This window comes from Oryctolagus cuniculus, chromosome 18 (assembly GCF_051225735.1).
Source record: "Oryctolagus cuniculus isolate XC-2025 breed Fujian yellow rabbit chromosome 18, ASM5122573v1, whole genome shotgun sequence".
NCBI lineage: Eukaryota > Metazoa > Chordata > Mammalia > Lagomorpha > Leporidae > Oryctolagus > Oryctolagus cuniculus.
Genome location: NC_142884.1, coordinates 43,569,843 through 43,596,839, shown reverse-complemented (window position 1 = coordinate 43,596,839; position 26,997 = coordinate 43,569,843). Strand labels below are relative to the sequence as shown.

Sequence of the window (26,997 nt, the reverse complement as noted above, 5' to 3'; positions counted from 1 at the left end):
CTGTGCGTGTGGCAGACCTCACCCTGGGCCGTGGAGGGAGCCAGGTGTCCAGAGCAGTGGGAGGAGGAGGAAGAGGAAGGGAGTGGGGGCCAGGGTACCGGGGCCTCAGCTCCCCCTTCCTCCACCTCCCTGTGTGCTGCGGGCCCCAGGGCTGTGCCCCGGGCTCGGTGAAGGGCAAAAAGGAGATGTGACGTGTGACACGGGTGCGAGACAGCCCTGCAAATGTCAGACTGGTGGCCTCGCCTTACCCGCCTCAGGCCTGAGCAGATGAAGGCCTGGGGCCCTGTCGGCCCCTTGCCAGGGGTGCCTCTGCCCATCCAGCCCAGCTGTCCCTGGATCCCCGTGGGCACCTCCCCGGCTGCCTCCCGTGCTCAGTGTCCCGGAGCAGCGCAGGCTGCTTCCGGCCCCGTGGCAGGCTGCGCTCTGACATGGCTCAGGCTCCACGGGAATCGGCCACATCTATCCCACCTGGTGCGCCAGTCCCTGTTGTCAGCGCTGTGCACAGACAGCCTCCACGCAGTCCCAGGGACGGGCCGAGTGACGTGGCCCGGGGTCACGAGCCAACGGCAGAGCCGCGCACAAAGCTGGATTGTTGGTGCTGCCACCAAGGCAAACAGGAACCCTCCCAAGTTTCATAAAGTGCCATTTATATGAGCTGATAGATTTAAATGAGGCCTGCGGTGCTGAACTATAAAAAGCCCTCGTTGTCAGGGGACCCAGAAACTATTTTAGTAGTTGGGCCAAGCAGGTAGCACAAGTGGCAGTGATAGGGGAGGCAAAAAGACTGCTTCTGGGATCGCCCAGCTGGGGACGCCGCGGGGCCTGTGCACGCTCCTGCAGGGTGCGCTGCCACCCCGAACCCTGGTGCTTGCCTGCGGGCAAGAGGTGGGCTGGGCTCCGGCCGGGCTCCGGTAGAGGAAGGGGTAGCTCTAGTCTCGCGGAGACAGGGGCTCTACTCCCTGATGCTGCCACCTGTGTCCCCTTGTGACAACCTGGGGCTGGTGTGGTGTTGTCCCTGGGGATTGGACCTTGGGCTAGACAGAGGGTTCTTTAAAGGAGGGGTTTCTGGTGTCGCTGAGCTGTGTGTGTGTGTTGGGGGGATGCCCTGTGCCCCAGAGTCTCCGCTCCCTTGCGGAAAAAGCCAGGGGCTGCAGGAAGCGATTCGGAAGCCGGCCCGCGGCGGCAAAGCGGCCAGCCCGGCGTTGAGCGGGCGCATTTAAAGGATTAGCTCACGCTGTTTGCTTGTGTGTGCCTAATCATGCCGCTTCCAGCTAAATGATTACAATTGATTAAAAGCAGAGCTGGGTGTTCTGACAAGCAACCCAGAGCCCTTCCGATGGGGCAAGCCGAGCCATGCCAGGCTGGAGCCTGGGACCCCGCTAGGGGGAGGGCTCCATGAGCCAGGGGCGTGGTCTGGGCTCTGCTGGGACCTGTCCCGCCCAGCCCCTGAGAAGGTTGGGTTTGACCCTTCCCCGGCCCCATTATCCATGCCACACACATTTACTGTGTGCCCATGCCTGGTGCCAATCACAGGGCCCAGGATGAGCTAGAAACAAGGAGCCGAGGCCCCTGGATTTCATGGCATTGGCAGATGGTCAGTCAGCAAATAAGTGAACTATTTCAGTGGTAAAATGCTGCAGAGATTAGAATGCTGTTGTGATGGAGAGTATAGTGTGTGTGTGTGTGTGTGTTCACACTTGCCCGTGTGTCAGGGCAGAGTTGGGGGAACATTAGGGATGAAGGATTGGATCAGGTGGTTAGGACAGGCTGGCATTTCAACCATGTCCTGAACATTAAGCAGCAGCCAATGGGCTGGAATGGAGAGTGTAGGATCCTCCAGGAAAAGGAAGCACCAGTGCAAAGTCCCTGAGGTGCAGAATGGGGGGAGTCCCAGAATCAAGTGAGACTGGGCTGTGGCCAGCAACACAGATGACAGCTGCCGTCTCGCTTCCTCCTCCTGGCCTGACCTTCCCTTGCCTGCCCAGGTCAGGCTGAGCACCTGTTCACCACAGAGCTGGACCACCCTGCCCTTCTTCTCGAGCCTCACATTGGCTCAAGTCGTCCCTTCTCTGCGAAGGTCTCCCTGATTCTCCCTGCTTAGTATAGCCCCAGTCCTTTTGCAGAGTGTAAGTAACTGCATCTACACCTAACTTCCCACTCATGGGAGTTTTTTGGAAGGTGAAGACTCCCTCTTCTTACCTGCAGTCCGTCCATCCACCCATCCATCCACTCATCTACCCACCCACCAGTCCATCCATCCACTTAGCCATTCATCCACTTATTCGTCCATCCAAGCACCCATCCACTCATCTACCCACCCTCTAATCCATCCATCCACTTATCCATCTATCCATCCATCCGCCCATCCATCCACTTAGCCATTCATCCACTTATTCGTCCATCCAAGCACCCATCCACTCATCTACCCACCCTCTAATCCATCCATCCACTTATCCATCTATCCATCCATCCGCCCATCCATCCACTTAAACCCACCTATCCATCCACCCACACAGCTATCCATCCTTCCTTCTATCCACCCATCCACCCACCATGCATCCATCCACCTACCCACCCATCCATCTCCACGTCTTACCATATTGTGTTGAGCTCCTGGAAAGTAGGAAGAGAACAGATAACAAGGAAAAGTGAAACGAAAAGAGGGTACAACGTGCAGACTGTGGGAGTCCATTTTTACATTCCTGGTCCTTAGGAGCTGAGTAACGGAGGAGCCAGTTTCCTTGCCTCTTTGCACTGCTCCTGTCAGATCCAGCCAGATAATTATAACTAATAATAATTAAAAATTGGAAGTGCTTTAGGCACATACTTAGCATTGGACTCCGTGGCTTTGCTTTCTGTGAGTGGCAGGTCTCCCTCCGTTCTGCTTCAGTCCTCACCACCCCGACCACTGCGGGAAGAGCAGGGCCCCTGGGCTTGACCCCAGACTGAGAAAGGGCGGGGCCTGGGGACCCGCTGCGGTTCCCGGCAGTGAGACCCCGGTGCCTGCCCTGGAGCCAGCCACCTGGGAGGCAAGGGCTTGGCTGAGTGCTGTCCTCCGCAGGCTGTTCCTCCCCCTCTCTGGGCTCAGTGTCCCTCTCTGTGAAATGGGACCAGGCCCAGCACCTTGGATTGTTGTGAAGATCGAGGGTTCGTGTGAGGGGGCAATTGTGGTGCCTTCCCAGTGTGACCCCTTTGTGTCTCCTGCCTTCCCCAAGAGTGCGGGAAGAACCTAGCCCAGCCTGAGTTCTCTGACATGTGGCAACCTGGCCTGGCAATGCGTGCCCATGCTGTGGGGCCTGCAGCCTGGCTGCAAATCCTAGCACCACCCCGGAGCAGCTCTGTGACTGTCAGCAAGTCACGGAGCTTCTCCAGGCCTCGGAGACCGGGGGTAATGGCGGTCCCTTCCTTGAGCAAGGTGGGGAGTCTGGAAGGGCCCCGGACCAGGTGTGGCTCAGAGGCAAGGCTTGGTGAGCACCAGCCATTGTCATTCTCACCATCATTATTCGTGTGACCATGGACTTGGGGTTCAGTCCTCCTCCTACTCCATCAATCATGCATGGATGCTCTCAGTCTAGCCCGCGTGTTTACCAGGCACCTATTATGCACCAGATGTGCGTGGTGCTGGGAACATGCAGAGGCCTAGACGCAGTACTGTGGAGAGGAGGACAGTAAACAAACATGGACAAATAATTATTATGTGTTTGTGAGAGATATGGTATATTATGCTATCATATGGCATAGCATAAAAATCTCTGTCACGGAATATAGTATAGAATCACCAAAGTATAGTAGAGGATAGCATCACTAGAGTACAGTAGAGTATTATATAGTGTAGTGCAGTATAACTATAGTGTAGCATAGCATAGCATCACTATAGTGTAGTATAGTACAGTATTACTATAGTGTATTGCTATAGCATAGTATAGTGTCACTAGAGTACAGTATAGTATTGTAGAGTATAGTGCAGTAGTGCTATAGTATGGTATAGCATAACATCAGCACTAGAGTAAGATATAGTATAAAATTACTATCGTATAGTATAGCATAGAATCACTGTCATGGAACATAGTATAGCAATCATCAGAGTATAGCATAGCATAGTATCACTAGTGTGTAGTATAGTATTGTGTAGTATAGTACAGTATTACTACCATACAATATAGCATAGCACCACTAGAGTACAGTATAGTATAGAATTACTATTGTATAGTATAGTATAACATAGAATCACCATCATGGAATATAGTACAGCATCACTAGAACATAGTATAATACTGTATACCATGGTACAGTACTACTATAGTATAGCTTCACTAGAGTACAGTATAGTACTGTATACCATAGTACAGTATTACTATACTATAGCATAGCAATCACTAGAGTATAGAATAATATTGTATAGCATAGTACGATATTACTATAGTGTAGCATAGCATCATTAGAATATGGTATGGTACTGTATAGCACAATACAGTATTACTATACTCTAGCATCACTAGAGTATAGTGCTGTATACTATGGTACAGTATTACTAGACTATAGTATAGCAATCACTAGAGTACAGTATAGTATGCTATCACATAATATCAATTTTCATGTGCAGGTTGAATATCCTTAATCTGAACATCTGAAATCCAAAGTGCTGCACAGTTTGAACTGTTTTGAGCACTAACACGACACCACAAAGGGGAGCATTCTGGTTCATGCCCAGTGTCCGTGTAGGGCATACTTGAAGCATGAATGAAAGTCATCTTTCATTTCTGGGGGTCCCATCCCCAGATAGCTCGTTAGGCATAGCAGATATTCCCCCATCTGCAGAAGCGCAGCACACTCGGGTCCCGAGCATCTCCGATGAGGGCTACTCAGCCTGCACTCTGTATCCTGGAATGCGAGTGCTGCACACAACACGGACCTGCTGTCGGGTGCCATGTGGCTGTGTGGCCGGGGACATCTCAGGGCCTGGGCTTGGCCCCTGCTGGCTGGAAGTGACTGGGTTACTGGCCATGGGCAGCCTGTGTCTCTGAGCTGTGGTTTATTCCCTGTCGAGTGGCACAGGCCTTAAGAGTTGCCGTCATTGGCATTGTCATCCTATTCCCACTGCTTTCACAGGGGGCAGCTGGGTCTCTGAGGGGCTGTGTCTGGTGGTCTGGAGAAGACTGAGGGGTGGTGTTGACCGTGCCTCTTGTCCTCACAGGCCCAGGACACGGACTTCTTTCTCCCTGCTCCTTGCAAAGGAGGCAGTGGTGCCTGAGTGTGCTGGGACTTTGCACATGCGATGACCTCATTGACACAGATGGGGAAACTGAGGCCCCACACTCCCACCCACCATGAACCCAGGCAGCCTGACACCAGAGCCTGTGTCCTTAGGCCCTAGGCTGAGCAGTAGTGCCACAGATGAGCACAGGTCCCTCCTCCCAGGAGGAGAACCTTCCAGGGGGCGCTGCAGCCACTGTGCACGGTGGCCAGGCGTGTGAAGCCGTCGCTGCTCCAGGCAGCCCGGGGTGACACGGAGTAGGGGATGGGCATCTGGAGGAGGATGTGGAGGCAGAAGCCCGAGCCCGGCTGAGCTCAGATGCCCTCGTGAGCCCTGGGGGTCAGCCCTCCTGAGCGGTGAAGTGTGTCAAGGCCCAGATGGGGACTGGGGGTGGGGGGGTGGCCTCCCCGCCGAGGCCCGGCTCTGGGCAGAGATGGCCCTTGGACTCCGCCTCGGGCTGCCCGTCTGCCCACTGGAGCCTGTCATTCATGCCCTGGGGCACAGGGCCAACCAACTTGAGTGGGGCACCACGCCATGGCGACAGATGGGCACGGGGGAGCTGCCAGGGGCTGCCAGGAGCTCGAGCCTGCGGCCGTCGTGTGCGCCGCGAGCCCAGCCCCTCCCCAGCCGGGACCAAATGCCTTCAGTTTCTTAGTAACAATGGCAAGACTGGGAAGAGTGGGCGCTACGTTGGTTCAGCGCCCGTGGGCATTTGCCCTGCGCACAGCCCTCCCCCTAGCACTTAAACAAAGAAGCGGCCTCAGGTACAGGAGAGACCCCAGCCTGGGGCCCGGAGCCGTGGCTCTCAGAGGTGCTTCTTGCTCTTGGCGTGCAGGGTGCCACATGTTTGCAAGTCACTGAGAAGAGGCTTGGCTCCCTGGGAGGGCCGGCGGGAGGGGACAGCCTTAGGGGCGGAGTTGGCACGTCCCTGTTCCGTCCCACTTCTGATGGGAGGGACAAGCCAGGGAGGTCATTCGCTTGATGCCGAGTCACAAGTGGCAGAGTTGAACCTGCAGCCCTGGTGGTGCGAGGCAAGGAGGAGGTAGGTGCAGGATAATAGCAACAGCAGCCCGGAACTGCTGGGAGCATTTTGAGTGTCCTATTTTATCTTCTGATGCTGTTTTTGTCCCCATGTCACAGATGGGCAGGCAGTGGCCGAGCTGGGATTTGAACCCAGGCAGCCTGAACTCTCAACCATGGCTCTGATACCATGGGCGGGGCTCTTTGGCATCGTTGATCCTTGCGTGTTTAACCTGACTCTGGATTGAGCAGCCTCTCTCCAGCGGGGTGGGAGCGAGGCAGGCTGCCTCCTGCCACGATGCCAGGGTCTGGCGTGGCGGGGGATTCTCGGCCCCCAGCAGCTGAGAGATGAGACCAGGGTGCTCTCCGTGGCAGCCCGGCTCGCGCTCTTTGGTCGAGCAGGAACAATTACTAATGACATTTAGAGAGAAATTAATGATGAGAAATGCAAGTTGGCATTTCGGGAGCACCAGTCAGCAGCCGCCTGTCAACACTCACAGGAGAGGCGGGGGGGTGGGGCTGGGCATGGAGACGAGAGGGAGGAGATAGCAGAAAATTAATTTTGCTGTGTCAATAACAAACGCTACTCCACTCGCTCCTCGTCTGAAGTTTAGACAAAATCAAACAGAGATTGGCTGGGGCTCGCCCGGGCTGCAGTGAAGTTCACTGGGCTGGCTAGACTGTGGGTGAGGCAGGTGCCCGTGTCAGAGGTGGCTCCTTTATGTGGTACCAGGGACGGTGTGGGTATGTGTGTGTGTGTGTGCGCGCGTGCACGGGCAGCAGGGAACATCAAGGTAGTGGTATCCGGACCAGGCCAGAAAATCTCACACAGAACCTCAACTTCCTCATCAGTCAAGTGGGCAGAGTTGGGAGAAGCAAGGGGAGAAACTGAGGAGCAGGTGGCCCAGTTCCTGGCACACGGCAGGAAGTCGGTCGGTGGCAGCTGTTAGCCATATGTATTGAACATATTTTAAGACAGATAACTTCTTATTACAACAGCTCTTAAACTGGGGTGCCTCATTTGCATTTGTGTGTCATCATTTAGTTGGTCTCTTTTTTTTCTCTTTTTGTTCATTGGGATCCATCAAATACTGGAGCATCTTACGTTCTGTAGGGTCTTAGACTAGAGCGTGCACGGCATTGCTGACAGAGGACCGGGAAGGAGCAGGGTGCTGGAGTCAGTCCTCAGAGGGGTAAGGAGGCACACCAGGCCCTTCCCTCCCTGCAGTGTGGCTGGGATGACCCCCGGCCTCCTGGCACACTGGGAGAAGTCGCCATCGTAATAACACCGGAAGTTTTTACAGAATGGAGGGGGAGACCTCACAGCCCATGGCCCAGGGGCTGTGGAACTTTTAAACCATCATCTGTATTTCTTTTTTTGTTAAAGATTTATTTATTTGAAAGTCAAAGTTACACAGAGATAGAAGAGCAGAGAGAGAGAGAGAGAGAGAGAAAGAGAGAGAGGTCTTCTACCTGCTGGTTCACTCCCCAATTGGCTGGAGCTGCGCTGATCTGAAGCCAGAAGCCAGGAGCTTCTTCCAGGTCTCCCACATGAGTGCAGGGGCCCAAGCACCAGGGCTATTTTCTACTGTTTTCCCAGGCCATAGCAGAAAGCTAGATCAGACGTGAGCAGCCAGGACTTGAACCGGCACCCATATCGTATGCCGGCACTGCAGGCGGCGGCTTTACCCCCCATCTATATTTCAAAACAGGACGATTTCCTACAGCGGCTGCTACACATGAAGTGCTAACCAAGCACCAGGCATTGTTCTTAGTGTTCAGTCCTCACAGTGCCTGCACTGTCGAGACAAGGAAACTGAGTCACAGAGAGAGAACTGATTCCCCCAGGCCACAGAGCCAGCTGGTGCTAGGCCCAGGCCTATGGCACCAGATCTGTCCTCCTAACCCTACCCTACTCAGTGGCTGGATTTCTGGATTTGTTTACAAATCAGACCTGTCTGCTCCCACACCCGTCCTAGAGCAACAGTCAGCTGCCCACTTTGGCCATGGCCACAGCCCCGCCTGGTCTCCTTACCTGGCACATTACCCACCTGCACTCAGGGTTTGTGGTCCCTGTGGAAACACTTCACAGTTTGCAAATTTTATATGCCCACTGCATCAACAACCCAGGGCTCCTGGAAGTCATCTGTACTCTCCCCATTTCACAGGCCTGCAAACTGAGGCTTGGGAACTAGATGTTAAAGTAGGACACAGGCGGGGAGGACTGGGTCTTGCAGTGGTTGCCGGTGTTTGGGCAGGGATAGCGAGCAGGTCACTGCTCCCCCACTCCATGATCGGTGCCCCCGACCTCTCCAAGATCGGAGCTGGACACAGCTCAGCCAGCCATGTCCCTGATCTGCGGCTCCATCTGTGTCGCTACAGCCTGTGCTTGTGTCAGGACGATACTAAACACCTGCCTCACGTTTTTAGGAGCTATCCAATCTGAAGCTCCTAGCAGGGCCAAGATGTAGGCGTAGGCTTTTCAGGTGAGTCCACAGGGACTTAGAGAAGTGCAGTGACTTGCCTAGGTCACAGCTGAGGCGAGGCTTGAACTCCAGAGCCCCATTGTCTTTTTACCAGCTCACCCCCTGCGGCTTACTTATTTATCCTCATACTCCCGTTCCCCACTGTTCACCCGTCCACGCGTGCATCCATCTACCCGCCTGCCCACCAGTTCATCAGTCCATGCATCCACTTATTATCTATCTACCTGGCCAGCCACCCACCCATGCATCAGCCAGCCAGCGACCCACCCACTCAGCTCCACATCCAGGCACCTGTCCACCATCCAGCCAGCGCTCCACCTGCCCACCCATGCGTCCAGTGTTCATCCACCATCCATCTGTCCATCCATCCCTCAGTACTGAGGCTGCTAGGACCTTCCCAACTCTTACGATGCCTTCCTCAGACACTCTCAGTGCCAGGCTGCATTTTCAACTGTTCCTTTCCCCATTTTACTTAAACTGTCCACACACGGCCCACCCGCTCTGATGAACTGGGTGAGATGAGACACACAGGGGCCATGGATGAGTTCTGCCTGGTGCAGAAGGGAAGGCTAGGGGGTCCACCGCTCACAGCGGAGCAGGTGTAGGGTCCCGGGTGCTCATGGTCGCTGCACAGGAGGGCAGTTGTGGCATTTCACGCTGAGCCACCTTGTGCTTCCTCCTTGTCTGTGGGACGGGCTTCAAGGAGTGGTCCGCCCATGGACCCCTGCCTTTCCTGGGGGTGGGGTGGGGTGGGGTGTGAATCAGCCTGTGCCCTTTGCTGTGTGCTGTGCTGGACCCCCCTCCCGCCAGACCAGCAAGGGTGTCCACCTGTGCGTCTCACAGGATCGTTGGCTCTTGCAGTGCAGTTTGGATCATGGCTACACACACAGTCTGTCACAGCCAGCTCACTCCGTCTTCAGACCCTCTGGCCCTGCAGCCGGGGGTCTACCAGCAGGGGGCTGGGCCAGGTGGGCTCCGCGAGCCATTTTAGGGGATGCTGGGCCATGTTTTCTGAGCGGACCACCCTCAGAATGTCTGCCAAAGTGGCTCTTCGTCTGCAGGGGTTAATGTCCTAGAAGTCGCACAGATGCAGGGAAGTTTTCCCTTGTATAAAAACTTGGAGGAAAATAGAAGTAGTTATGATCGGAGTTTTCACAGGGACCTTATAACAACAGGATTAGTGACCACGTGACCGTGATGTTCCAGTACCTCCCTGATCTCAAGTAGCCATCCCAGCTGGTGGCTGTTGGTCCTGGTGGTTTGTTTGTAAAACCTGGGGAGCCCGTGTGGAGCTGGCTCATCACATTGTGACCCGGGAGTCCCTGTTCAGGTTTCAGGAGGCTCCGTTCATCCTCAGCCTGGCGCTGGGAGCCGCACGCAGGCAGGCAGCAGGGGCAGCCCGGGTATCACCGGGAACCTCTGCTCTATCGTATAAGTTGGAGCCAACACCAGCCGCAGCTTGGCCAAGGGTGTGTCGCGGCTGTAGCTCCCTGCCACCCAGCTGAGAACTCGTGGGCTGTGACTCTCTCTGTGTGGAACCAAAGGTCCAAGGTGTGCCTCTCCTTCGCACCTGCCCTGCTGTCCATGTAGGGCCCTGCCCACATTGTGTTTTTAAAGATTTTTTAATTTATTTATGTGACCAGCACAGTGACAGAGATGGGAGAGACAGAGACATCTCCCTACCACTGGTTCAGTCCCAGAATGGACACAGCAACCCGGAGCTAAGCCAGGCTGAAGCCAGGAGCCAGAAACTCCATCCAGGTCTCCCTCTTGGGTGCGGGGGCCCAAGCACCTGGGCCATCTTCTGCCACTTTCCCAGGTGCATTAGCAGGGAGCTGGGTCAGAAGCAGAGTGGCTGGGACTTGACCCAGTGTTCCGATACGGAATGCTGACATGGAAAGCAGTGGCTTAACCTACTGTGCTGCAATATTGCCTGCCCCCCACGATGGTGGTAAAGTATACATAGCATAAAACTCAGCCACGGCTCACTAGGCTAATCCTCTGCCTTGCGGCTCCGGCACACCAGGTTCTAGTCCCGGTCGGGGCGCCGGATTCTGTCCCGGTTGCCCCCCTTCCAGGCCAGCTCTCTGCTGTGGCCAGGGAGTGCAGTGGAGGATGGCCCAAGTCCTTGGGCCCTGCACCCCATGGGAGACCAGGATAAGTACCTGGCTCCTGCCTTCGGATCAGCGCGGTGCGCCAGCCACAGTGCGCTGGCCGCGGCGGCCATTGGAGGGTAAACCAACGGCAAAGGAAGACCTTTCTCTCTGTCTCTCTCTTTCACTGTCCACTCTGCCTGTCAAAAAATAAATAAAAAATAAAAATAAATTTAAAAAAAACTCAGCACCATAACAATTTTAAAATGTGTGGCTCTGTGGCACTCAGTATAGTCACACTGCTGCTCAACCATCCCCACCCCCACCTCCTCTCAGCTGACCCTCTGTCCCGCTCAATACTGACATCCTGTTCCCTGCCTCCCCAGCCCCTGGCAGCTGCCAGGCTCACTTCTATCTCTGAGATTCCCCCTACTGCCGAGAGGAACCGCGTGGTGTGTGTCCTTCGTCAGGTGGCTCATTGCACCTGCCATAACCTCCCGAGAGGGTCCCGGCACTTTCAAGGAAAGTCTAACATCACACTCTGGGCTGGGTGGGGACAAGGGGCATTGAAGAGGAGGGGCTGCCCTATTCTGTCCTCCCTCCTCCCTGCCCCTGTTGTGGGCACCTTGCTCTGCTACAGTAGCCTACAGACGGGTATTTCAGCAAGCACAGCTCTGAGCCAATAGCAAGAGCAGAGCAGGGAGCGGGGGGATGAGGCCCCTGCCCGCACAGAGCTGTCAGCGGTGTAGAGAGAAGGGTTAACTGTGGTGGGTAAGGAAGCAAGCCCCAGACCTGGGAGGGCCATCTGGGCCATGGTCAGGGGGCTGGATTGATGCTGGGTGTGGCTGGGGTCCCCTGGGGCTTAAGCAGAGTGGTCCATCCTATCTCCCTGGGGGCAGAGGGCGTCTCCCTGGCAGTTGTTGTTTTTTGTTTTTTTTTGTTTTTTTTTTTGCTTCCTTTTGCTAAGAAGGGGACCTCAACAGGGCCCCAGGGTCCCTGGGAGGCATGGTCTATTGGAGGGGTCCCAGCAGTGGGGAGAGCCTGGGACAGGCCAGATGCACAGCATGGGGACCCCCAGAGCCCGAGCAAGAACCCCCAAGCCCTGACCCACTTTGTAGCACACAGTCATGTAAGGAGTGTGTGACTGGAGGGTGCCCATGTACAAGTGTGTGTGTGTGCATGTGTGCATGGGACAGAAGAGGAGCCTGCCTCTGCTCCCTGCTTCCACTGCTGGCCCCCATCAAGCCTGGCTCCCTCCTTCTCCCCTGCAGTCACCACAGGGCATGGATTGGCCGGGGGCGCTCTGAAGTCCTTGGAAAAGCGGAGTGTCCGAGGGGAACTGTGACCCAGGCTCTCGAATGGGGTGATGTGGCAGAGTGGTACTGGTCCCCACAGTGGTGACGGCACAGCCTCTGAGACCACCACTGGGGGCTCCTGGGTCAGACTTGCCGGCCCCTGGCACGCCCCCAGGGACACTCAGGCCAGCTGGCGGGGGGCTGCCCAGGAGGCAGCAGTGCCCAGGGCAAGCGGGTAATTCTGGCCTCAGCAGAATTCTGCCCTCCCTCTCTGCTCCACAACTTAATCGTGCCATGGCCCACAGCCCCTTCCCTCATGGGAGGCCCCTAAATAATAATGGGCTGACTGCTTGCCAGCGGCACCCTTGCCCGGGACGGCTGGCCCTGCTCGGAGCTGAGAGCACTGCCCCTTTTCGGCAAAGTTTGAATTTGTGGGGCTGGTGCGGTCCCCTCTGTGCCTTCCTGCTCTGCACCTGAGCCGAGCGGCATGTGTTCCCAGAGCAAACCCAGCAGCACCACGGGCCTCGCAGATTCATCCCTTCCTGCGTTTACTTTCTTTCTACTTTTTTTTTTAAAGATTTATTTATTTATTTGAGAGGCAGAGGCAGAGAGAGAAGGTTTTCCATCCTCTGGTTCAGTCCCCAAAAGGCCGCAACGGCTGGAGCCTCGCCCATCCAAAGCCAGGAACCAGGAGCTTCTTCCTGGTCTCCCACCCAGGTGCAGAGGCCCAAGGACTTGGGCCATCCTCTACTGCCTTTCCAGGCCATAGCAGAGAGCTGGATCAGAAGTGGAACAGCTGGGACTTGAACCGGCACCCATATGGGATGCCAGCACAGCAGGCGGTGGCTTTACCTGCTACGCCACAGCGCCGGCCCCTCTTCCTGCATTTTCATGACCACCCCCACACACATACTCAGGGAGAGTTTGGTGCCCCATCCCCATACACCACATTTGTCTGCACACAGGGTTCTGTGTGAGGCTGTTTGAGGTGGGAACTGAGAGCTTTGTGTGGTCTCGGGAGCCATCTCACCCTAGGCTCTGCTCAGGGCTTTGCTTGGGTTCCTAGCCCCGCTGCACCAGGCTGGACCCGGATCTCATCAGGGGTGTGGCTAATGCTGACCACGCGCTGAGTCATATTTGACATGAACTGTCCCCCAGGGCCCTGGGTCTGTGCAGGTGCCTGGCTGGCGTGGTTAGAGTTTTGCAAGGCAGGGCAGTGTCCCTGCCCAGGAGGGGCTGACATCCACAGCTGTGACCACATGGGCATCTGGCACACCACGGCTAGCACCCTGCACTGCAGCCCTGACTCAGCTTGGGGTCCTGTCCACTGGAGACCTGGCCACCAGGCACCCTGCCTGTCCCCAGGAAGACCGGCAGTGGTGGCCAGATTCCCTCTGCGACAGGCAAGACTCTGGTCCTGGGAGGGGCAGAGCCACAAGCAGCCCTGGAAATGCCCACTGCTCCTGTGCTTGTGACCCCAGCTGTAGGACTCGCCCTCCCCCTCCGTGACTGCGCACCAGCAGCGCCCAGGGGCCGTTGCGCAGAGAGGGGGCCGGCCCCTGAGCCAGCAGCCCCTTGGGGTGGGATTTATTAACTCCCTTGTGTTCTTGGGTGACTGAATGGGAGCCCGTTTGCAGGTGGGGTGCCTAATGGAAGGCCCTGGCTCACTCCTAACAGTCTGTCCTCTGCTGAACTTCAGGGGACCTGCCCCCTTGCCAGCTTATTGCGTCTTTTTTTCCCCCACAACATTTTCTTCCACGTTTTCACGCACAGGGAGATGTTTCTGCTCGTAGAACTTGACCAGGCCGCCTACTTTAGTCTGTGGTGTTCTGGGCATGGCAGGGAGCAGGCCAGAGGCAGTCAGAGAAGGCGCAGGGTGCCCAGCATGTGGGAGACCCCTCCCATGAAAGGAGTCTGGTCAGGGGCTGCGTGGATGTGGCGCCTCCTCACGTGCCTGGCCCTGGTCACTTCTGGGTCCCTGAGTCTGCCTGTGGCCCTGAGTCCACCAGACAGCAGTGGGCCCCAGCCCCATGCAGCCAGCCCCTTGCTCCCGGGGCCAGGAGCTGCGGGTAGATTGAGGCCGTCCCAGGAGAGTCGGCTCCTGTGTCTGTCGGAGCGTGGCGACGCTCACTTCCTGCTGCTTTGGAGTGGCAGAGGACAGGCTGTTGTGGTGTCTGGGAGCCCCACGCGTGTCCCTGTGCATGCGGGAGCTGCTGTGCCCCTGGTGCCTTGCTGGACATTTCAGGGCTGTGTCCCAGGCCAGAGGGGCCATCAGCTTCACTCTGATACCAGGAACCAGTGGGGTCACCGCCAGGTGGGCTAACCCTCCTCTGCTGTCTGTGTGAATAGGACAGTGGCTGCCTTGCTGGCTTTGGTGGGGGGCGGTGCACGGGGGCTCACTGGGTGCGGCCATGCCCAGGCCCTGGCCCGGGGTGCGGCCACGGCTGCGTCACCAGGCCGGCGTTTAGGGGAACCTTGGCCATCACTCACTCCTCATTTTAATGACGTGCATTAGCTAAACTGCGCTCTGAGTATTCATTCGGCGCCGGTGACGGCGGGCTCTGGAGTGCGCTTCCCGTTTGTCAGAAGTGCAAACTAGCGAACATACGAGCCTTTAAGACAGGCCATCTGTTCGTCTTAGACCCTTGGACGGTTGTCAAATGCTTCTAAAAATAAGTGTTCACAAGCAGCGAGGGGCTGCCCAGGTGAGACATAGCAGAAAGGGGGGAGCAGGGCTGCCTGCGCCGGCCCCCTCCCCAAAGTGCGTGTGTTGGGGAGGGGTCTTTGGGAGGGCACAGAGGGCGGGCTCCGAGGGAGATGCAAGGCGGGAGGCTCTGCTGATTCACCTCTTTGGCTGGAGGCACAAGCTTCTCCGGGTGTCTTGCCTCTCGTGTAACTCCGCAGCTCAAATACCTTCGATGGCTCCCCATGGCCCAGATTTAAGGGCAAGCTGCCTCGTCTGGCATCCAGGAGCCTCATCAATAAAGCCCCTGCCTTCCTTCCCAGGCTGGTCTCCATGGCACACGCCCTGTGCTGCTGCCAAGATGAATTATTCATTGTTCCCCCAACATATGCTGCACTTTTCACATCTCACAGGCAGAGCCGTGCCACGGCAAAGAGGGGGCTCTGCAGATGGGCTGTGTGTGTGCAGATCCTCCCCTGCCATTGCCTACTGTGGCACCTGGACCTCTGTGTGCCTCAGTTTTCCCATCTGTACAATAGGGAGAAAAATGGTGTTGCACTCACAGGGTTGTCATGAGGCTTCTCTGAGTGTGTGCAAGTGAAGTGCTAAGAACGGTGCCTGCCGCACGGAGAGCACGTGGTGACTTCCACACTGTTGTCTGTGCGGCCTGTTCTTCCTGGAGAGCCCTCCCTTCCTGCACACGCGCACACACACGCATGCACAGCACACATGCTAGCGTGTGAAAGGCAGTGTTGCAAAGGGAGAGGCAGAGACAGACAGTCAGGTCTTCCATCTGCTGGTTCACTCCCCAGATGGCCACAAAAAGCTATGCTAATCTAAAGCCAGGAGCCAGGAGCTTCTTCCAGGTCTCCCATGTGGGTGCAGGGGCCCCAAGCACTTGGACCATCTTCTGCTTTCCCAGGCACATCAGCAGGGAGCTGGATTGGAAGTGGAGGAGGCAGGACTAGAAATGGCGCCCATATGGGATGCTGGCGCCGCATCTCGCAACACCACAGCACCGGCCCATCCTTGCTTTTTTTTTTTTTTTTTTTTTTTAATTTTTGACAGGCAGAGTGGACAGTGAGAGAGAGAAAGGTCTTCCTTTTTTGCCGTTGGTTCACCCTCCAAGGGCCGCCACGGCCGGCGCGCTATGGCCATCGTGCTGCGGCCGGCGCATCGCGCTGATCCGAAGCCAGGAGCCAGGTGCTTCTCCTGGTCTCCCATGCGGGTGCAGGGCCCAAGCACTTGGGCCATCCTCCACTGCACTCCCGGGCCATAGCAGAGATGGGCTGGAAGAGGGGCAACCGGGACAGAATCCAGCGCCCCGACCGGGACTAGAACCCGGTGTGCCGGCGCCGCAAGGCGGAGGATTAGTCTAGTGAGCCGGCAGCGCCGGCCCCGTCCTTGTTTTTTAAATGGACAAGTCTCAGAGCCCTTCTGTGTCCCCACTCAGCTCGACCATGGCTCCAGCTCCTGTCCTTCCCCTGGAAATGGAATCTATCCATGGTTAGGGCAGCTTCTTGGACTTGGTCCTCATCCCTTCTAAGCCAGCCTTGCAAAAGCCATCGTGGCTGGGCTCTGGGGAGTGGCCTCGTGGTGGAAAGAAAGGACAGATGTGTGGGTGCAGGTGAAGGCCAGGTGGATCCTGCTGCTAGGGCAGTTGGGGGACGGAGGGGGCTCGGGGTTCCTGTGACCTTGGCTGGCATAAGGACTGAAGGGCTGGAGCCTTTGTTTTCCCTTTAGGGTCTTTTGGGTCTGTGGGCCTGGCCATTGCCATAAACGGTGGGCTCTGCTAGGGACAGAACTGCAGCTTCTCCACTTCTCTACGCACAGGGCCTGGCCGATGGGGAATCAGTGAATGTGGAAGGAAAGAAGGAGTGAGTGGACGAATGGATGAGTGTACACCTTGCCCGTCCCCGTGGAGTCTCCCTGAGGCTCCCCTCCTCACCAGATACCCCAGCCTGGGGGGAAGCAGCGGTTAGTGGACCAGGCGGCTTCTGGGTTGAGGCAGGGAGCCTGGGGCCTTCAGCAGCTACCTGCTGCTCCAGAGTCAGGACCACCCTCATTGGGCCATCTCAGCAGCACTCCTGGGACCACGCCAGCCCTGGACACAGAGGGAGGAAGGGCCCACCTGGCCTGGCCACTCATACTCTGTGAGGCCCTGACATGGGCCCCAACCTACATGGCTAGGGAGTGGCACAGTTGGGATTCCAGGGCAGTGGCAGCACCAAGGGGCCACTTACTGAGGTCCACACGCACTCTCTACCGACAGCAAGACACAGCAGGGGCAGCTCCTGGAGCCACCTGCTGTGCAGGGAAATCCTCTCCAGCCTGTGTGCCCGGGCAGGTGCAGAGCCGTCTCCTGTTGCATCCGGCCAGCAGCCATCCAGCATGGTTAAGCACCTCCAGTCTCCCCAGCTTGGCACGTGGTATGGCGGGTGTCAAAGGGAGACCAAGCAGAGTCCCAGACCAAGGCACAGACTGGAGCTGAGACCTCGAGGAGCAGCCTGGCTGCTGACCAGGGGGAGGCATGCAGTGTTGGTGTTGGTGACTGGTTTGGAGCAGGGTAGGGATGTGGGCTGAGCGGGGGCTGCTGAGACCAGAGTTGGGCCCCAAACTGGCCTCCAAGTGGCTCATGTGTCGGTGTTTGTGGAAGGACGCGGCAGCCCCCGCGCGCCTCGCACCTGGCCACTCCCTCTGTGCCTAGCACGTTTGTCTGGATCACATTCAAGATCAGGTTATTTTGCCGCTGAATTCCCAGCCACGAGCACAGAGCTTCGAGGAGGTTCCATTGAGTGAATCAGTGAATCAGTGAATGACCATGTAAATGAGCGCTGGGTTTCCTTCCCTCCTGAGACGGAGGGCAGGACGGGGAGCCAGCTCTGCTGCGCCGGCTCCCCCAGGCAGGGCTCCTTTCCTGGGTCTCCCTGCAAAGGGCAGCATGCACACCCCCGCGCCCCTCCCTGCATCACGTCTCTGGGGCCGAGGGCCTCGTGTGCCAGGCAGGGCTCCTGAGACGCACGGTGCCAGAAGCGCACACGAGCTGTGCCGAGGGGTGGATCGGGGCCACGCGCCCTCGCCACCCGCCCCCTCTCCTTCTCCCGGTTTATTTTTCTCACCTGCGTCTCTGCCCCACACCTGTGTCTCCCTGGCAGACAGAGGCCGGCACGGATGCCAGGCCTGCCCCCCAGGCCCGGCTCAGCCCTTCCCCTGCCCGGGCCTTTCTGGTGCTGGGTTGCCGGCGTCTTTCAGAAACGATTCTCTTGCTCCTCGGAACATGCTAAATATAGCAGCGGCGTAAACAGAGAAACAGACATTAAGCAGAATGCCCTTGTGAGAAGCAAGCCGGGCTCACGGAACTCTTGGAGAAGGCTTGATGAAGCGCCCGAGCTCCAGCCACGAGGAAGCAGCTGTGGGCCGGGTTCCAGTGCCGAGCTGTGCCTGTGATACGGCCTCAGGCCAGAGCCTGAGCTCAGGAGTCCTGCTGATGAGGCTCCCTGCCATCCCCCTCTGCCCTTCGAGAGACCACCCAGAGCCCAGCAAGGAGCCGGTCTCCTTGGCTGACCATGCAGACCTGTGTACCTGCTGTGACCTTGACCCTTCTCCCCAGCTGAGCTGAGGTCTGCACCACTAATCCCCAAAATCTGTGAATGAGTGATGTGTGGCTCACTCCCCCTGCCCACATCAGTGGGCCCAGGGGACTCTTCTCCCGCCCCTCTCTGTGCCCAGCCCAGAGCACAGCACCCAGCAGGTGCTCAATAACGTGGTGCAGAATGAATTCGGGTGCCCGAGCCCCTTTTCCATCTGCTGACATCCTGGGCCTTTGTTCCCATAGCAGAACTTCAGGGGAGAACGTGTTGACCCTCTGTGAGGAAGCTCTTCCCTGAGTCTGACCCAGGAAGCACCTGCTACTGCTGCTTACAGGAGGGTCCGCTGCTGTTTCCACCTGAGAAGTGGCCTTGCCTGACCAGTGCTAGGTGCAGGTTTTTGCTTTGGAGGTTTGGACCCCAGCAACTCCCATGTGGCCCTGTGTCACCGTGGGCCTCCCTGTCTGTGCTGTTCTGGCAGGAGGCAGCTTCCTCTTCTCCAGAGCCCCAGACTCCCCTCCCCCGCACCCCGTTGGGGTGGGTGGGCCTTGTGGAGTTTGTGGACTTCTCATCCCACCACCGGTTTTCTGCCGCTGTGGAGCTGAGTCCCCGGCCCGTGGCCCATGCTCCCGGCAGCCTTCCTGGGGAGCCCTGGGCAAGGACCCCTCGGCTCAGCTGCCTTGGCACCAGTGCCCTTGCCCAGCACGGTCCCACCTTCCCCCAGGCCCACTTCCTGCCTCACGCTTCATCCATATGTCCTCTTGATTCTTTCAGAGATAGGCCCTGGTGCCGCCTTTGTGCCTACCTCCCTCCTCTCCCAGCTTGCCCAAATGAAGAAGGACCCGAGCAAAGCCAGACGGCGGGGGCCTGTGGCTGCTGCTGGGCACTGGAGTCGCAAGGATCCGCTCAGGACAGTGCTTGCACAGCAGGGCCATTGATGTATGTGGGAGGTGGCCCGAGGTGGCCTCTGGGGACTGCAGGATGGGGAATAATGTGTCCAGAAGATTCCAAGAGGGGCTTAGTTGGGGGTGGGGGCTGGGTCAGAGAGGTTTGGAGCTGGAAAGCTGGTCTGTGCAGAGGCTGGGGTCGGCTACCTGCAGGACAGCCTGGGTGTCCTGCACCAGAACAGGGACAGGTGCCTCGGCTGGAGGGTGGGGTTTCCATGGAAACCACTGGTGTCCCATCTATGGCCTCAGACACCCTGCTCTGTGCCTCTGGGCCGGTGACGCCCCCACCAAGGTGCCAGGCAGAGTCGACACTTGTGTCTGGTGGTGAGGACCGAAGGTCCATGGGCTGGAGTGTGCATCCGGATGCAGGGCACTAGATCCCAGTTGCCGAGGGCAGCTGCCCATGCCCCCCTAGCTGGGTGACCTTGGGCCACTTAGCCCCCTAGCCTCAATTTTCTAATCTTATGCTATCCCACCTGCTTAGGCTGTAGTGAGATGCATGGTGACCAGCCTGCCCGGGCACACAGCATGCATGCTGGCCACACACCAGCCATGTGCCTGCTCCCAGCCCATGGAAGGAGGGCTGCAGGTGTCGGTGGACATTTGCTGTGTGAGGATCTCGCTTGCTGGAGGGGTGGATGATAGCAGTACGGAGGCCACGGCAGTGCCCACCGTGGGAAGGCGCCGCCGTGAGAGCCCTGTGCCAAGCAGTGGGTGTGGCCCCACGTCGGCCCTGGGCCCCGGGCTTCTGGGTGAAGCAGCGGGCATCCTCCCGGACCTGGAGCCCGGGAGATAGACCAAGCGCCTCTTGTGACCCCTGGCGGTCAGTAGCAGAGCTGCAAGCCGCTGCCTCCAGTCTGCGAGGAGTCGCTGGGCTCCCGCCGGCTGGGGCGCCCGGCCCGGGAGGCAGGAGCGGCCCTAGGCAGCTGCCCCCCGGGGTTTTCCTGGGCCCGTGCCGCCCCTCACAGAGCTGCTCCGTCCCGGTGGAGTTTGCTTCCTTTCTGCAGGGGTCACGAGGTGGCACACCACCTGAGGCTTTGATGAAATTGGTCTGAATTTGGAACACGCACCACTGAAAAGAAACAAAAAAGACTGCGGGCTGTCGGAGGCCAAGTCCCGCCCCCAGCCCCAGGCTGCTGGCTCCCGTGCAAACAGATCCTCACGGCAGGACGGCTCCGGCCGGCAGGAGGGAGCAAACGCCGCGGGCCGTGGCTAGGGGTTAGCGTTTGGCCACAGGGATCCCAACCGGGTCCTGGATTCCCTGGCGGATTCGGCCACACTAAACAGCATCCCCGTCTTCTGGCCCGAGCGGCGTCACGTGACTGCACGGGCAGGCTCCCCTCCTCCCAGCGCTGCCCCTGCCGGGCGACCCGTCCCCTGCCTCGGCCGCAGGCACCGCGGCCGCCCACTGCCTCCGCACGTCTGTGCCCACTCGGGTGTTTCTTGGCCGGAGAGCCGCACATCTGCTGTCTCCCTCTGCTCGGCGGAGGCTCGAGGAGGGGGCGATCAGAGGCAGAGCTGCCTTCTCCTTGTCGTTGGTGCATGGGGGCGGGGGTTGGGGGTGGGATGGAGAGGTGATCCGGGCTGTGGTTCACCCTGGCCGCCTCCCCTCCCCATAGTCGGTCCCTGGACCGAGATCTGAATGGTCTTTAAAAAAAAAAAAAAGCAAAGGAAAAAGAAGCAAAACAATTTATAGAGAGCCCAGGTTAGCAGCCACAGGAACCGATCCCCAAGCCCCGAGTCCACGTGGCGTCTTCCCCGCCGCGTCCCCGGGGCACTTCTTCCCCCTCTGCATCCTGCGCTGTCACCATCCAGGGGCTTTACTCAGCTCTGGGAGTCCGCGCGCCGAGTGGGAGGGGACGGGCGAGCCCGCCATTCTTCTGCCCTCATGCGTGTCTCCTTTCTTCGCCTTTGCAGAACCACACGATGAGCCAGCACGCACAGTGAGGGACCGCTCCATGGGACACCTCTCCGCAGAAGGCTTGCCGGAGCGCCGTGGGGAGGGCCATTTGAACATTACATCCAATCAAAGTGTCATTTGCAACCCAGATGTAAAACTCTAATGATTTGGCCATGAGGCGCTGCTATTATAAGCAGCTGGAAATGAATATTAATGGCAGAGATTAAAAGTATTCCATGCTCAGTATTTTTTATTGTCCTGCTACAGCTAGTGTGCTTTTCGAGTTTTCGCCGCTGACGACGTTTCTAGACTTAGAGGAACCCGCTTTTTGAGGCTAGTGTCCTTTGTTCCTTCATGTATTATATTGATAGTTTTTAAAAAAAGGGATTAGTGTGATTTTTTTTCCCCTTTGCTTTTTTTTTTTTAATTTTTCTTTCTTGTTTTTCAACCCCTCCCCCCCAACTCCCCTTCGGTTAACTACTTTTTAATTGCAATTCTAGGTAATTGTGCATTGTGATGTGGTTGCTTGGCTATTGTCTGAATATTTCCTTTTAATTTTTTAATTAAAGACTAATGCTTTGATTGGATTTGCCAGTTCACCGGACAGTGATTAAAACTATGTAATGAATAGAATCGGTTTCAGTGCAACTGGATGGTCTGCTTTTAAATGTGACTTAATCTGACTGCAGTAACTAGTACCGTTCAATAAAGGGAATCCGTGCGATTAGCATCCGGCTGCCTGCTTCTCTCCTCCCCTGCCCCGGGCGCCAGGGAGGGGGCGGGCCGGGAGGGGGGGCTGTCATCTCCTTTGAGTTGTGACCCGGGCAGGTTCCCATGGGCTTGTCCAGACCCGCGGGCACCTGCATACCACAGATACTGCTCCTTTGGGAGGGGGAACAATGTCCCCTCCTGACACGCATGGACCAGAAGTGAGGCTAGGAGCACCCCACCCCCCATCTTCTGTCCTGGGTGGGGAAACGGGGCCCAAGGGTCTGGGGTGGCAACTCATGTTCAGCCCTGATGCTGCCTCACTGTTCCCCCTCTCCCGGCCAGGTGCAGGTGGACAAGTAGTTAACCCTTCCCTTGCCACATGGGATTTGAGTTGTAATTATGGCTGGGGCATGGGGAAGTGGCAGGAGTGAGGGGCAGCTTCCCAGGCCCCTGAGGTCCCGGTGGGAGCGGCAGCTTCTCAGCTGAGACCGGCGGCCTGGAGTGAGGCCAGCAGGTGCCCAGGGCGCACACCTTCAGGAGGCACCCGCTGCCGGGGCCCGCCTGCACCTGCAAGCCTGTGGTGAGTGTCTCCTTGCCTCTAGCACCCTGACACCTCTGACCCTGGCAGCAGCCTTCATCTCCCCGGCCTCCTTCGTAGTGCCTTGCACACCTCCCTCGTGCTGGTGCTCGGCTGACACACCAATCAGAGACCAGAGCCTACACGGGGAAGCCCTTCCTTGTTAACTTTTCACAAGGGGCAAGGAAATCAGTTATTACCCTCTGCAGAGCGGAAATGAAACAGGCAGACAGATTGCACCTAATTATAATGTAATACTAAGTCACGGGCGTGGAATTTGGAGCAATTATACCCATCATCTTCTAGAAGTCTCTCCTACCAAGGGGCTTCTGGTGGCCTCTAGGAGTTCCCTTTCGGCCACCTCAATGCCTGGTCACACGGGTGGGGTGTTCCTTGATGAAAAGGCCTTTTGCACTCGTACAACCCCGAGCAGACCCTGCTAGCGTTGGCTGGGTGGGAGAGCTTCCTCCGACATCTAGGGTTCTCATCTCCTATAAGCCGTTTTGGGGGAACACTTCAGGGTAGGCATCAGTGATCCCCAAAGTATTACCAGTCCCTGGAGGCTGGGGCTGGGGTGGGCTGGCCCTGTCTGCAGTGTTGGGACTGTGGGCGGGACCAGTGTGTGTGTGTGGTGGGGGGAGGGTAGGTTGCGGCAACGCCGTCTGCAGGCCCTCCCCAGCTCCGGATTTATCCTTGAACCCCACGGAGCCCAGGTGAGCCCTCAGTAAGCACCAATAGAAGATTCGATTTGACGGTTGGTGGCGTAGGGCTAAATTAGTCACTGCCCCCATTAAAACTACAGCGGGGGGTTTAAGAGCTTTTCACGCCGTGTGGGAATCGGCAGCGAAGCCGGCTGATGCCTTGGGTAAGGAGAGAGGCGGCCTAGGGGACCGCGAGTAATGAGGTTTATGGCGATGACAAGGCAGCCAGGGAACCCCACCGGCTCCCCCTCGCCCCGGCCCCATTGTTCTCCGATGGCTCTGTCCCCGCCACTGCAGCGGGACCCCTTCCTGGCTTCACTCAGGGAGGGGGCCGGGGGGCACACTGAGGCCCTTTTTGGGGCTTGTATCCACCAGGCTGGGCTGGCATGGGGGAGGTCTGGGCTTTGGGGAGCCCCTTGCCCTGTCCCAGCCAAACGGTCTACAGCCTCGAGAAACGCCTTTGCCGCTCAGCTCGGGCGAAGCTTCTGTGAACTGGTGTCTGCCGCAGGGCCGAGGCCACAGCAAGACCTGGGAGCAGCCTGGTGGCCGGCTGGGGGGTGGGGTGGCGCCCACCACCAGGCAGGGAAGGACTCCGTCCTGCCCTGGGGTGTGTGTGTAGGGGGGGCGGCCAGTGTTCCTTTGCCTTTGGCGCTGGTGCCGGTGAGTGCGTGAGCTGGGGGTTCGGATGTACAAATTGTCCGTTTCCAGGGGCTCCGTGGGCGGAGGAATGTTGCCCAGGCTGGGAAATAAACCAGGAGCCCCAGGCCTCAGGGCCCCGTGGTTGGGTACCTGCCCAGAACTGCCGGAAGCAGGTGTAGGAGTTTTGGTCTCACTGGAGAAGCTGCCATGCGCAGCATCTTCTCAAGCTCCCCGAACCAGAGTGTTCCTTTTTAAAAGCATAGTATCGTTCCTATCTCACGTTCACCTGCTTTTCGTCCCCCCCTCACCCCGAAGTATGAGATTCCTGGGGGGAGGCGGGGCCCACACCAATGCGGTTTTCAGTAAATGTGACCGCAATTTCAATCCTCCTCTTCAAGCACTTCTCCATCCCGCAGGTGTGCTGGGGGCTGCTCTAGCGTGCCAGGCCCTGCACGGGCACTGGGCTGGGGGAGGGACAGACAGGCAGGTGTGGCCCCTGCCCTCCGAAGCTCACAGTCACAGGAGCCACTCATTCCAGAGTGACACGTGGCCGCATGTGCCAGGAAGGGAACCCCTACCTATGGATACAGGGGTGCATGAAGGAAGTGACGTGAGAGGAGACAGGGAGTACAGAATCCCCTACTGGGAAACGGGCCGGAAGGCTCCTTAGGAGGCTCAGGTCACACGGGGTTTCGGTTTCAGATGGTTTAAAATAAGTCCGGAGAAGCTCGGAGGCTTGTCCAAGGGAGTTCAGGATGGACCATTCCGGGACTGGAGTCGGCTGTTCCACCTTCCAGCCACGGGCGTCTGAACGAACCAATGAAGTGACATGGTACTCTACCAGAAAGACGGCAGATTCTCCTTGTCCTAAATTAAGAGATCGATTTTCAGCTGAGCACATGTGACTTAGAGACAGGCAGGGGAGGTTACAGATCCTACCCTTCCAAGAAGACAGGTGTGGCTTTGTGAGTCCTGGGAGCCAGGGCGCTTCTATGCGGGGGATATAAACGCAGGTGATGTGCACACACTCCAGACTGTCCTGAAGAAGGGAGCTCATTCTTTCCTGGGAGACCTGGGAGAAGCTCCTGGCTCCTGGCTTTGGAACGGCTCAACTCCAGCTGTCGTGGCCATTTGGAGAGTGAACCAGCAGATGGAAGACTCTCTCTCTCTCTTTCTGTCTCTCTCTGTAAATCTGTCTTTCAAATAAAGTAAATATTTAAAAAATTTTAAAAGCAATTAAAAAATGGTGCACAGCATTTAAAAAATAAAGGCACAGTAACAGAGACAGAGAGCATTTAAAAAATATTTATTTATTTATTTATTTGAAAGGCAGAGTTACAGAGAGGCAGAGGCAGAGAGAAAGGTCTTCTATCCACTGGTTCACTCTCCAAATGGCTGCAGTGGCAGAGCTGACCTGGGCCAATCTGAAGCCAGGAGCCAGGAGCTTCTTCCGCGTCTCCCACGTGGGTGCAGGGGCGCAAGGACTTGGGCCATCTTCTACTGCTTTCCCAGGCCACAACAGAGAGCTGGGTCAGAAGTGGAGCAGCCAGGACTCAAACTGGCGCCCATATGGGATGCCGGCACTGCAGGAGGCGGCTTTACCTGTTATGCCACACTGCCGGCCCTGACAGAGAGAGCTTCCATTTGCTGGTTCACTCCCCAAATGACTGCAAAGACCAGGGCTGCATCAAGCCAAAGCCAACAGCCTAGAACTTCATTCAGGTCTCACATGTGGGTGGCAGGGATCCAAGCACTTGGGCCATCTGCTGCCTTCTCAGACACGTCAGCAAGGAGCCAGAGTGGAAGTGGAGCAGCTGGGACTTGAACTGGCACTCTGATATGGGTTGCAAATGATGGCTAAAGCTGCTGCCAACCCCCCTCCCCTGCTTCTTCTTCTTCTTTTTTTTTTTTTTTTTTTTTTTTTTTTTTTTTTTTTTTTTTGACAGGCAGAGTTAACACAGTGAGAGAGACAGAGAGAAAGGTCTTCCTTTTCCGTTGGTTCACCCCCCAAATGGCTGCTACGGTTGGCGCACTGCGCCCATCCGAAGCCAGGAGCCAGGTGCTCTTCCTGGTCTCCCATACGGGTGCAGGGCCCAAGGACCTGGGCCATCCTCCACTGCCTTCCTGGGCCACAGCAGAGAGTTGGACTAGAAGAGGAGCAACCGGGACAGAATCCGGCGCCCCAACTGGGACTAGAACCTGGGGTGCCAGCGCTGCAGGCGGAGGATTAGCCTAGTGAGTTGCGGCCCCGGCTCCCCGCTTATTTTTTAAAAATTGAATTTTGCTGGAGCCTGGACTGGGATCGGGAGGAAGTGGGGGAGGCAGAGTGGTACAAACACAGCATTGGATCTGTCTCACTGAACATTTCACTATTTTGTCCATCATGGATTTTTTTTTTTTTCATTAAGTTGATCTTCAGAAACTTCATGGAAATATTAACCTGGGTTTGGGCATTCACTTAAATTTTGTGCCACCCCCCCAAAATGCCTTGGTCACCTCATTCTAGCCTTGGCCTTGTTCATCCTCCAGCCGAGCTACCGTGACCCTGCAGCTGGGTAAAATGCTCTGGTTAGTCTATCACTGGGCAGGCGCACGCTATGGCACCTGCCTGTCTACAGGACTGTGCATCGGTCACGCTAGGCTGGGTTAGGGCACAGTCACAAAAGGTCCAAAGTCTCTGCGGCACGGTAGAGCAGATGTATTGCTCACTTTATCACAGGGCCGTCCTGTGTCCTCGGGGGTCTTTCTTCATCATAGTCCTTAGAGTCAGGCTCTGCGAGCCAACAACGCCACCTTAAATGTGGCCGGTAACCAATCCGAGGGAAGGAAAGAACTTGGGGGGAATTGCAGACTCTCAATTCAATGTTCTTGCCTGGGAGCACCCCTTCCCCATACACACACACAAACGTCCACTTCAGCCACAGTGCACCGGCCATCAGTTGGCACATGGCCCTACTCCCTCACATGGGAGCCAGGAAGGGCAGTCCTACCGTGGCGTGGAGGAAGTGGGAATGGGCTAGCCTTGGCAAACTGCACCAAAGACTTCCACAGACTGCCTGCACCTTCTCCATCACTTCCAGAGCAGGGAATTGTTAATTAAATGG

At 57.1% G+C, this 26,997-nt stretch overlaps 1 protein-coding gene across 6 annotated transcripts in view; it reads left to right on the top strand.

Moving 5' to 3' along the window:
- ZNF423 (zinc finger protein 423) overlaps nt 1-21,995 on the top strand; it is a 327,810-nt gene extending 305,815 nt beyond the window's left edge. For all 6 annotated transcript variants that reach the window (XM_051833900.3, XM_051833899.3, XM_051833901.3 and 3 more), the window contains one exon: nt 21,283-21,995. In XM_051833900.3, the coding sequence (XP_051689860.1) occupies nt 21,283-21,312 (30 nt within the window). In that variant the 3' untranslated portion in view covers nt 21,313-21,995. The remainder of the gene's footprint in view (nt 1-21,282) is intronic.
- Nucleotides 21,996-26,997: the final 5,002 nt, after the last annotated feature.